General features: G+C 33.3%; 1 protein-coding gene across 2 annotated transcripts in view; it reads right to left on the reverse strand.

The window, feature by feature from the left end:
* Positions 1–361: 361 nt before the first annotated feature.
* Positions 362–13,018, reverse strand: part of LOC149539614 (calpain-type cysteine protease DEK1-like) — a 217,610-nt gene continuing 204,953 nt past the window's right edge. Inside the window, exons 27-31 of one of the 2 annotated variants that reach the window (XR_016356273.1) lie at positions 2,934–3,314; positions 2,638–2,775; positions 1,326–1,562; positions 787–1,236; positions 362–648 (exon numbers count right to left, since the gene is read on the reverse strand). Coding sequence is in view for 1 of the 2 variants with exons in the window: in XM_089800843.1 (XP_089656969.1) it covers positions 931–1,236; positions 1,326–1,562; positions 2,638–2,775; positions 2,934–3,314 (1,062 nt within the window). In the remaining variant the exon portion in view is untranslated. Of the gene's footprint in view, positions 1,237–1,325; positions 1,563–2,637; positions 2,776–2,933; positions 3,315–13,018 lie in introns of both variants that reach the window. The other variant, XM_089800843.1, reaches the window with a different exon arrangement.

Here is a 13,018-nt window from a genome sequence, read left to right on the forward strand (position 1 = left end):
TTTTTCAACTACTTGATTACCTCAAACTATGACATTGTGTCTCACAATCTCCCTACTTTAAACTATAGGCAGGGACTCTAGCTGCATCTTTGCAGCTCTTGTTTTTATTTAGGCCTTGAATAAAAACACCAGCAAATATATTATACATGACTAGTGTATTGGAATAATGATTGTTGTGTCCAAATTACTCTGAATTTTCTTCACATCCTTCTATATATTGCTAGGATATATCTTCCTATTAGCATAATCATTTCACCTTGTTCGGGTGTAACTACTAGTTGTTACGAAATGATGTTTTAGTATAACATACTAAACTGAAATAATTGAACATAGCAAAATTGGGAACAGGCTACCATGCAACTTATATGCACTGACACTCGTGTTAAATAGTCTTTAAGTCCTTTAAATACAAGTGAAATACACTCAAAAGAGGTGCATATAAGTTGTTGCTGCAAAATTGTAACAACCAGCATGATTGTGAAACGGCAGGGGTAAGGGTACTTGAGTACTCCAAGTACCCAATGCAGAGACATCCCTGAGGATGGGTACTTTTCGAAATTTTAGAGGGAGTGGAGGGTGCGAGTCCCCAGATTTCACTGGTATACTGTACTTCCATCTGAATGTTCACCCCTTAGATAATGTCCATACCTATTCCATGGAAACAAAGTTCAACTGGGGGGGTCAAATAAACTACAATATCATCTATTTCTATTGTCAGTGGAGCTTAACTGGGAAACAGAAAGCAGTCTATCATCAATGGAACTTGACTGGAAAATAGAAGTATACCACTGCAGTGTAAAGTTGTGATGATTTCAAAACTTAAGATGCCTCAATCAAATGGAACACCAAGTGCCTCCCCTTCTGGGATCAGGTCATCATAAGACTAATCACATCTTTATGAGGGTAGGACACAAGAACTTTGTTTTAAGATCATAAAGGTTCCAACACAACAGATGCCTTGGTGAAAACAGAGAGCACAAAGGAAGCTTCCTCCCCAGAATATCTTGTAGTTGGTACTATTGTGTAGCCCTCTGGATATGGTTTCAGATCATGCTCCCAAGCTATTTCGCGTGTTTTCACATAATATGTAACATCAACTATATGCTCCCGACAAATTTCATAGGCCCGGTTTCCGCATGCCTTGAGGATACCCATTCCAATATGAAACCTTGAAGAGTTGTAAATAGATTGGTAATTCCCAAAACCAGCCCTTTTTCTGGATGAAAAGTTCACACCCTGCATATGCTCCAACAACAATGTATGCATTGGTATTTTAAACATTAGAAAAGATATGTGAGACATGTTCTAAAATAGTTTTTACCCACTTGTGTAAGAGTGATAAAAACATGTATGTCAGAATTGGCATCAGCTCCTACAGCCTTCAATCGGAATTGTGGGTTTTGATGCCATGTACAATGCACATGGGAACCACCAGCACTGCATCCCCTCCATTGACCATGAACAGAGTGCCGCATTTCAGAAGGATAGACACGACAAACATATATAGATCGAAAGTGCAGCTGAAAATCTGGCCAGGAGATCCAGAAAATCCCTTCTTGTGCCTGCCAAGGAAAACAAATTCCTCAATATTTTTCCAAATATATGGCAAAACATAAAAGTGCTTATTTAAAATAAGAATAACAGTTGTGTTTAGAAAAATTCAATAACAAGAACTACATGAAGAGTAACACCACTCTGTGTACACTTTACCATTTACAAGTTTACAAATACAAACAGAATTCAATCTTTAATCGTAACGCAAAAAAAAATTGAGGAAAGGAAAGATCAAGTTAAGAACTAAAACTTCACAACTAACCAAAGAAGGGAAAAAAAATAGTATCCCACTCAGTTTTCCAAAAACTATCAATGGGAGTAAATGGGTAAGCAATAAAAACACAAGCAACGTATGTTATAACTCTTCTTTAAAACAGAAATTTCCCTGTTCTGGTTTCTGTTCGCTGATCCTAAATGTGGGGTTTTGCAAAATATTTTTGTAGTTTTATGGACGTTTTGGACTCATTCATAGAAATAAAATGACACAACAGCCTGGAAGCATTAATAAAGATTAGGATATCACATTAGCTATAACCATTCTGATAAAAAATATTCAATCTACTTTATTTGGCATAAACTTTTGATCCAGAATTTTTACCATTTATGTGAGCTTCACTATGTGTTTACATTCAAGTTTTCCAAGGTGATGTCAATTCTTTTTATGTTGTATAGACAATGACTTATAGACTTATCTTTATTGGATTCACTGTTTGAAAATTTGTTGAGCCAGATGGTATGAAATCTTTTGGTCAGCTACATCCCATTTTTCAATTTACTTCAGACAGTAACCCATTTAATAAAACTTATTGTTCATATTTTATTTCACTTGAGAATTCATGGTTTAATTTCTATTTGAAATTAAAGCTATTTTGAGCGCTTCTTAGATTCCTGTTACTAGAATGAGGAGAGTGCTATTGGTTGTTAATAAAAGTCATTGCATTGCTTACAAATGGATCCAGTTTGAACCAAACCCAGATCCAGCCTGGAAGCCAGCAATTCCAGCAACATAGTAACACACACAAGGAATTCAAGCCTCTAAGTAGACTAAAAATAACTATTTTGTCCTCGTAAACCAAACAATACCTGAGGAGTGAACTTTAGCTTGTGCTTTATCCTATCTGTCCACTCCGATGAAGAGTCTGACCATGGACCATTCCATTCCACTTCATTTGCCCAAGGATTTCGTATTTGGACCAACTTGTGACCATCAACCTCACATACCTGAAACAGTGAAGTTATGCCAATACCCACAGAGAACAGTCTACATTTATAGTTTTAATAAATACAATAAGGGAGTAAATATTATTCAGATAATCCCCACGTTTCAAAACAGATAAAATTGTGCCAAATATTGCAATATAAGAAAATGAAACAAATACCTGCAATATGGAGTAGGCATGCCCCTGAACAATACCACTAGAAGACACGTGAACATCAGAGCCTGAAGGGCTCCCAGCTCCAAGAAGAAATCCTTCTTGTTTGAAATGCAATAACTGAGACCATAGCTTCCCACTAGCAAGATCAATTTGCACATTCCCACTTCTCATATCTATCTCTTCACCAGCACCTCCCGTAAGATCAACAAGAGCATCCTGAACAAAGCCCCCTTCCAATGCTTCATAAGATCCGTGCAGTTTTGCATAAGCCTTCTCCAATATTGAGACCCACAGCTCATTGATTTTCCTGCTGGTAGCAAATGCAGGCTTCCCACGAGATTCACAAGGTATCCAATCATCAACTACAACCGGAATCCATTCTCCCTACAAAAGGATGCAATTTAAAAGTGACATTTGAATTTCATAATCTCAAACCAGATACGACACTTCTTCACTTTTCTGTATATTAAATGAATTTTGTTGCATATTTATTTTCAAAAGATCTGTATGTTTATTTACACTTAACAAGCGTCATTCCCAACTTTTATTTCCATGAAATATAATAATCTAGTGGTAATTATCGATAATTATTTGATGGTTATTTAGTTGTACATATTTTAAATTTTTGTTCTGAATTCAATTATTAATCATAGAGGAACAATGATGCAATAATTTCAACGTTTTTTTGTTAATGTTATAATTCTGTCGGATAAATTATATTATATATATGAGATATATAATATATGAAAAATATTATATATGGGATAATTAACTTATATTAAGAGTGATATATATATATATATATATATATATATATATATATATATATATTACATAATCATTATAATATATTTAGGGTATATTAATTATGTTATAACTCTAACTAATGTTAGTTGATATATTAAAGAGACATGTCTCTTTAAGAGGCATGCCTCTTTATATCACATATATATATTCATTGGTAAGGTAACTTGGAAAACACATAAATATCCAGAAGTGCTATTACAAGTTACAGAACAGATTAATTGATCCTACTTCACTAACATGGTATCAAAGCAGCATACATTACTAGGGACTTGTGAGATTTTCACTTACATGGTTGGATCTGGACGTAATTACTTGTCTCATAGATTTGATAACAATTGTTTGGACTCAACTATTGTCAAGTTTTCTATTTGAGATAGAGCAAGATCAGAACTTCATGGTGTTAATCGTACGATAGAGATGACGAGTATCACAAAATTCCGTATTGTTGAAGATGATGTCTCTCAAATATTAGCGGAGCGTGGGAAGATGCGGCACTTGGGATCAAAGTTGAATTCATATGGAGGATCAAATAGAAGTATTATTTGTGATACCATATATTCCCAGTATTGCCATCTGAGAATATAGAGAGACTGCGATACATCTTCAAACATGGTGCAGAGAACAAGAGAATATAGATTCATGGATCTTCAGCTGCCATATGCACTGCTAGAAATTGTCATGAGCTTCTAAATACTCGTTGCGGGGCATTATTGGTGATGTCAAAGTGTGCAAATTGTTTGGTAGGCAGCTGAGAATTTGGTGGACCACTGAAATTTGGGAACTACGGGCTCCAAATGCCCAATGTCCAAGCTTAGCAAAACCAACAACTAAACGATCTGCTAACAAGTATTATACCAACCAATGAGGGTTGATGGCACTTTGTGATGTGTCTTGGGTGTTTGATGTGTCCCGAGATATGGATTGTCAAGGACTGAATTCAATGTCTATGTCAGATTTGTCTTTACTACGTGACATTCAAACTATGGGCTAAAAATTATACACAGCACTCCCATATTTTCGAACACATCACTGGAAAAAAATAACATGGTATCAGCAGAAAATTGAAGAAGCAATCACCATTGTAGCTCCTAAAGTAAGTCGATAAATTTGAGAAATATTACAAAATTTTAACCACATCGTAATTTATTCGTAGTCAGACTTCAGTCCATGTGCGGGGACTACTATGACAATTGCATAGCCGTGATGGCTGCTAAAGTGCGGTGTTGTTCACTTGTCTTCATCATAAACATGGATGAGATTTAGGTTTAGAAAATGAATCAATGCTGGACGACATAAGTCTAGATAACAGAGTCACCCTTAGCATCAAAGAGCTTATTGGAGAAGGAAGTTTGTAAGTCAAATGAAGTGCACAACATATTTAAACATTAAGTGTATTATGTATAAGGGAGGAATTTACATCCAACGTACACAGGTCCATTTGTCCCAAGAAGTAGAAGCCATGATATATATATCAACACCAGAATTCTATAACTGATGTATGTGTAAAAGGGAATGCATAATAGCGAGTATGTTATGAGATGTCTTATCGTGAGAAGGGTATTGATTAATATTTGATATCGATGATTTAGATAAGCATCACATTATGAGAATACAATAGTTCAAGAAAATACACAACATGTAGACAATCTGGAAAATCAACAAAATCATTGCCAAAATCCAGCACATCGGGTACTGACCCAATAAAGGCAAGAATAAGAGAAAGCAATGATAGGCCCAAAGAAATTAGGGCAAAGATAAATATCTAAGATCATCATCAACGTGGATACCACTATCACATAAATTAGCAAGGAGTAAAGAAGCGATGCCAAGAGCCCGATATGCCCTAGAAGAGGTGTCACTTCTAGATGAAAGTATATTCGGTGAGGTTCAAGATAACTCTTCTGCTAAAACCTATCGGTGAGTATAAAAGGTATATTCAGTTTTATTAGTTCACATTATTTTATTTTATCTGATATTCTTTCACGAGGCACTATTAAATATATAATTAAGACTATTTCATGACATTTTACATATATTTTATTGAAATGATCTTATATGATTATGTGAAACTATTTATTATGCTTGAGCATCGGGCTCCACAAGGTAAATATAGAGTAATCAACATTGATGTGTTGAGACCTTGGTGATGGGGGCTATCCCACAAAGAGGGTCATCTAATCAATAGCAATCACATGTTATAAATAACAATATATTGGGTATCGATGCCTTACAGGTATGTATTTATAATGTATTACATTTAATGTTATCAAGGAATATATTGCTTTAAGTGTCTTACAGGATAAGAGATATGTTGCTTATGAATAATTCAAGGGACATAATAAAAGGAGTAGAAAATAGATATTGAAAAGAAAAGGATAATTAATGAAAATGAAATCTATCCTTCATTGGACTCTTAAACTCATAGGATTTGATGGCTAACCATCATTAAAGGTTTGAATTTGATGTTCTTTTCTTTATTGGCAAGATTTATGATTGCAAACTATTATAGTAACTATATTGGTTATTGAAATATAATTAATACATTATAAATTAAGTATAGGATAAAAGTTCTAATGTTCTTGTAATAATAATATTATTATTATTGAGAAAAATTATTATAGGTTATGAGTTATTCGCCTTGTTATTTGTCTCAAGGATGCCAAGAAGGCTTTGAATAACTCGATTTAAGTGGGAATCTTACATTGTGTGCAGGAATATTAATCAATGTACCATTCCCATTGTTTGAAAAAGATTATATGAAGACATTTTTCTAATTGGAAAAATTTGTATCAAGGAAGTTGGTGTGTAGATTTAAGTATTTATCTCCTTGAGTATTTAGTCTCTATCTTATTTGTATTTCTATATGTACTATAAGAAGTTATTTTCCTTGATCATTTTCTGTTTTCTCTGGGATATTCTTGCAAGGAAGAAGATTGGAACATTAGGCATGCTACCAAATATTGTGCAGACTCAATCTTATTATAGTAGCTTCAAAGAAGCTGTGATTTAGGATTCATTAATCATCTGATGATTAGGTTGGATAATTTGAGTCTCTTGAAGTGAATATCCTTGATGATTGACATTATGAGAGGGAGTCTGACAATTCATTAGAGGCAACCTTGGAGAAAGAGAGGGAGCAGAAAATAAAAATGCTTCAATCAAACTTTTGATGATCTTGGTTCAAAAGGGGTAGACCTTGTTGATGGATTCAACATAGTCAGAAACTTGGAAAACAGCTAAAGGACTATGATTCATGGCGATAAAGTCTCATGTATGTAGGCTAGAAGGCCTTATGCTATCAAGATACCCATTGAACTAGGGAAGCATGATATGACTTGCTACCAAGAGGTAAGAAGGATAATAACAAATTCAGAGAAGTCTAACACTTCATCGGAGAGAACCTTGTACTAAGAGGACAAAAAAGTTGATATCAAACTAAGAGGGAGAACCTTATTCTCTGATATGTTTTATGGTGAATGTTGTGACAACACCACATGACAATATTCATGGAGACTTCATGCGAACTTTTGATATCGTACATGTATGAGCCTGTCCCCTATGTACATCATGAAGAAGTGACGACTTCTAAATGATTATCACTTGTATTAGGAGAAGTTATTGAAAGGTGACGACCTTACAATAACTTGTATCATGATATACATTTTGTGTAAATGTTGAAATAAATCATGAAAAGCTTTATCTTATAAATCAACAACTAGGCGTTAGATGTTATTAATTTAACTATCTACAAGTTGTTTGTATAGATATATTTTAGGTACTTGGTGAATATCTTGAATTGATATTTTGATAGGCCATTACTCAAAGTACTTGGTAAATATCATTTGATTGATGTTTTGATAGGCCAATGCTCATGTTACCTAATATGATATCAAATAGTAATTGGTGAATATCATGTGTTGATATTCTAATAGGTCAATACTTATATGATATCATATTCTATAAATCTTCTAATCAAAGATTTCCTATATATATTATTCTTGAAATATTACCTATGGTGTAATATCTGTGTTGTATCCTTCTTCATTAAGAGGGAGTGTTAATGTTATAATTATGTCGGATAAATTATATTATATATATGAGATATAATATATGACAAATATTATATATGCAATAATTAACTTATATTAAGAGTGATATATATATATATATATATATATATATATATATATATATATATATATATATATATATATATATATATATATATATATATATATATATATATATAAAATCATTATAATATATTGAGGGTATATTAATTATGTTATAACTATAACTAATGTAAGTTAATATATTAAAGAGACATGTCTCTTTAAGAGGCATGCATCTTTATATCACATATATATTCATTGGTACAGTAACTTGGAAAACACAAATATCCAGAAGTGCTATTACAAGTTAGAAAACAGATTAATTGATCCTATTTCACTAACAGTTTTGATTATGATTAATTGATTAAGCAAGTACTATCGAAGGCTAGAACAAAACGTCTAGCTTCTTGGTTGTGAATGGCATCTTGGTTGTGAATGGCACTACGACATCAAATTAAGTTACATTTCTCTCCGTTCGAAATAGGCACTGGTAGGAAGGAAAGGAGTCAAGAAAACCTCGAGTCTTACTTGTGGACTTTTTGTCCGCTCATCAGATTATGAGAAATAAAATATAGGGTCAATCCCTATTTATAACATTTTATGCCTTGAGGACATTCCCTCAAGGTTTCAAAGATTACATAATACCTCAAAGTTTCCTCGTTTCATGATATTACATGGCAGACCTTTTATAATGTTGTACAAACTATAAATAGAACTTTTCGCCTTTTACTGTGTCTTCATGTCATGATCTCTAAGAGTATATCTGCACAAATTACACATATGCTACTAGAGAGATTGATAGTTTGTTAGATATAGAACAAAAATAATAATAGCTTGTTATGGGAATCTCAATAATTCATAGTTATACTGAAATATATTATATCAACTATATCCAACTGTTGAAACCTATGAATCTACTAGGGTAGTGTTCCTTATGAGATGTAAAACCTACACAAAAGATGATTTACTATCTTCAAATGGTTGTGTAGTCAAAATCTAAGACAGTTAATTAGTGGTATGAAGGTTGATGGGTGGGATGTTCTTGATTAGTTCAAAGATGTTTGATCCTTCAATGCCTAAGTTTGTGAGTTTATCTACTTTGGTATTACCCTCTCTGTAAGTATGCTTGAAACTAAAATTGTTAAAAGTATTTTAATAGACCCCTAATTCTTTAAAGTTTAGAGTTTAAGCACCAATTAGGAGTTGTACCCATTCTAATGGCATTAAATACAATCTGCAAGTCTCTTTCAAATCCTAGGTTTTTTTATCCCGAGATCTTTACATATAATCACCCCTTCAGACAGGGCTTCTAATTCGGCAATGTGATTAGTGGCCTTCCCAATGGCTTTAACAATCCTATTACAAATGTCTTTATTCCAATTATGGCTAATACATCCAATGCCTACTAGGCCAGGATTTCCACGGGAAGCTCCATCAAAGTTTAATTTATACCAATAAAGTTTCGCGGGAGACTAAACAAAGTTTTGTCTGGCATGAGGTGGAATATCTAAGTTATACGAATCATTCCAGATTTTGTTGTCCCATTGAGAGAATATATTATTATAGGATCTAATCTACTCATCTATTGTTCTTTACTTCTACTATGCTTTCTTATATCTTATTAGTTAGATTATTTGGCTCCACCTTCTTGTCACAAAATATTCTTCGATTAGATTCCTTCCATAATTCCCAGATAAGAATAGATGGAGCAATTTTAGTTAAGGAATAAAAGGTATTATTCTTATAAGGGTAAGGCCAGCTTTTGAAAACATCGAGAATGTTGTTAGGAAGGGGAATGTAGAGTTGCAACTTTCTAATTAGCCATGACCAACAATTGCAAGCAATAGAGCAATTTAATAGGATATGATCCACAGTCCTTCCTACGCTTCACATAGGACGCATCTAGAGGGGCCTTCAAACCAGTTTTCTTAAACCATTCAACAATTTAAATGTATTCTTGGAGTGCAGCCCAAGCGAACATGCCATCTTTAGGTAGACACAATTTATCCCAACATAGATAAGTGGAAACTCAAAGCGGTTTCAAAAATCTTTATTTACTAAGGATTTGTACCTCTCTCTAACTTTGTATTTTCCAGACTTAGAGCCTAACCATACCAGAGAGTCATCCAAATTCTTGAGATTAATAGATCTAGTAGCCAAAAGGGAGGATAGTTCTAATTTTTCATCATTTGTTAAAAGGGTAGTGTCAAGGGATTTCCATTTCCATTCCAAGCTTGGATCACCTTTAGGGAAAACCACATACTTGTTCAAGGTTTCCGCTCATATATTAAAGAGAGTGGTCTTGATATTAGGGGAAATTACTTCAGAAAGCGGAGAGTAGCCACCCAAGGAATTTTCCCAAAACAAGGCTTTGTTACCTAGACCTATATCCTAGGAGATCTTTTCTGATATAATATTCCTACATTTCAGCATAAAGTTCTATACTTTGGAACCTTTTAGAGGATTAAGGGTTCTAGAGATATTTGTATTATCGCCTGGGTCAAAGTATTTGTTGTAAATGATCCTAGCCCATTTACTTTGAGGATTTTGATACATCCTTGATTATATAGCCTAATTTTTCCATTTTACTCCTTTGGTACTAAGACCAGCATTCTTAATAGGTCTTCAATTGTTTTCCCAACTAATTAATGCAATTTTAAAAAATTATTGGAGATGCCTTCCCACAAGAAATTCTTCATTTTTTTCTCAATGTCAAACTTTGCTTTAACAAAAAGAGGTAAGACATTTGGTACGAGGGTAGGGTTGAGAGAACAGATTTAACCAATGTTAACTGTCCAGCATTTGATAGCCATTTGCCTTTCCAATTATCCATTTTTTGGTCGAATTTATATAAAATCGGATCTCAAGCCTTAACGATCCATTATCCTTGTCAATTGAGATGCCTAAATATTTACAAGGAAAAGCTCTGTGATTTAGGAAAAAGATTACATATTTCAATTTCTATTGATGGATCAATATTTAGGAAAAAGATTTCTGGTTTATCGACATTTACTTGTTGGCCTGAGGCTTTCATATATTCTTGAAGGGTCTCTTTATGAATTAGGGCTCCTTCCTTTGAAGATTCAACCAGTAAAATAGTATCATCTGCAAATTGTTCATGTTTAATGTTTGAAATGCCTTCAATTACTTAAACTCCTTTAATTCTATTCGAGGAATGATAATTTTTTAAAATCATGTTATAGGCTTCAATTGTGATTGCAAAGAGGAAGGGAGATGATAAGTTCTTGGATAATGATTATACCATCGAAAATGGATCTATAAGGAACAAAACCTGTTTGTTACTCAGAGATGATATTGGGTAAAATGATTTTTAGTCTATTTGCCATTCCTCTAGACATAATTTTATATGAAGAATTACAAAACGCAATAGATCTAAAAGCAATAAATATTTTTGCATTCGTTTTTTGGGGATTAGGGTCATAAATGTATTATTAATTTCTTTTAAGGATATTGCCAGATCTCTTAATAGTTTCAATAGCCTCCCGTAACTCTGTAGCAAGGAATGCCAACAATTTTGAAAGAAACTAGGGGGATAATCACCAGGATCTAAAGCCTTGTCTGACTTCATTTGACATAGTGCAAGTTTGATCTCTTCCTTTGAAAAGGGTTGGTTCAGCAATCTGTTATCTTGAAGAGAGACAATTTTAGGGATATTATTGGTTAAAAATTTTGAGATTTCAAATATGAAGATTCTCAATTATTTAGAGTATTTTGGAAGAAAGACATTGCTTCCTTAGCTATTTCTATTGGATCATCAAGGCCTATATTTAGCTGATATTTTATTTTGGTAATTCTATTTACATTTCTTCTCATTTTAGTGCTTATGAAATAATTTTGTGTTTTTATCCCCTTCAGCAAGCCAGTTCTCCCTAGATTTTTGTTTCCAAAAGATTTCTTATTTCAGCAATATCGAATCTTGCTTGTTCAAAAGTTTTTTTTCTTCAAAGTAACTATCATTATGCATACCTTCTTTAAAGATTTCTTCGTTGAGGTTGCGAATTTCGGTTTCAATTTTCTCTTTTTCTTCAAAGATGTTCTTAAAATGATGCTCATTCCAATCTAAGATTTTAGACTTTATATTTGTGAGTTTTGAAACAAAACAACACATCTTATATCCATTGACCGACTTTTCCAACCACCAATTTTTCAATAAAGAAATAAAATTATTGTCCAAATACCACATATTTTCAAACTCGAAGGAGCTTTTATTAGGTTCGAAGTCTTCACGAATTTCAAGGAAAATAGGGAAATGATCCGATCCTGAGGTAGGATATAGGGAAGAAATCATATGATAGTCAAAAGAAGATATATTCCCATAAAAAAGAAATCTGTCCAATTCTCAGCTATATTAGCAGAACTATCCGTTTTATTATTCCAGGTATATGTACCATTATTTATAAAGATATCAATGAGATTGTTTCATGATATCCACTAATTAAAATCAGTCATGGATTGAGAAATGTATTGAACCCCACCTTTTTATTCTAAGAGGTTTCTAATTGCATTAAAGTCCATCCCAGTTACATAAGAGTAATTGTTATATTGAGAAATTAAATTACTTAATCCATCCCATAGTCAGCCTTCCCTTAAGTAGTAATGGGACCATATATATTTAAGAGATAGAAAGATAGTTTGCTTTGAACACTTCTAGCCCAACCACCCATCCAATACTTGTTTTTATTAGGTATTTCTACTTTGTTTGTTCTAGGGTCCCAAATCATGGCTATACCACCAAAAGCAGTGTTAGTATGTACCATGTACCTCTTCCAGTTGTGTGATACCTAATTTCCTATCTAGCTTATTTAGTTTTTCTTTATCAAGTTTGGTTTCTTGGATTAGGAGAATATCAGCTTTAAAATTATTTAGGCAGCATTTTAGCAAACGATGTTTGTTAGGGGCATTTGGACCCCTAACATTCCAGGTAATGAGCTTTAGGGCTGAGTGTGAAGGAACTTTTCCTTCCCTACATTTAACATATTTGAAATTTTAACCTAGTTTTCTGCACTACCATCCCTCTTTCTAAGTTCAGATATGGATTTACGTACTCTTTTCTTAGGGGATTTTCTGCAATTTGGCACATTTAAGCCTTTTTTGTTTTGGGCTATACCTAGATTGTTATTAATATTGTTTCCAATCATTGTCTGATCA

Source organism: Cupressus sempervirens, chromosome 9 (assembly GCF_028749045.1).
Source record: "Cupressus sempervirens isolate cs-2001-9-10 chromosome 9, ASM2874904v1, whole genome shotgun sequence".
NCBI lineage: Eukaryota > Viridiplantae > Streptophyta > Pinopsida > Cupressales > Cupressaceae > Cupressus > Cupressus sempervirens.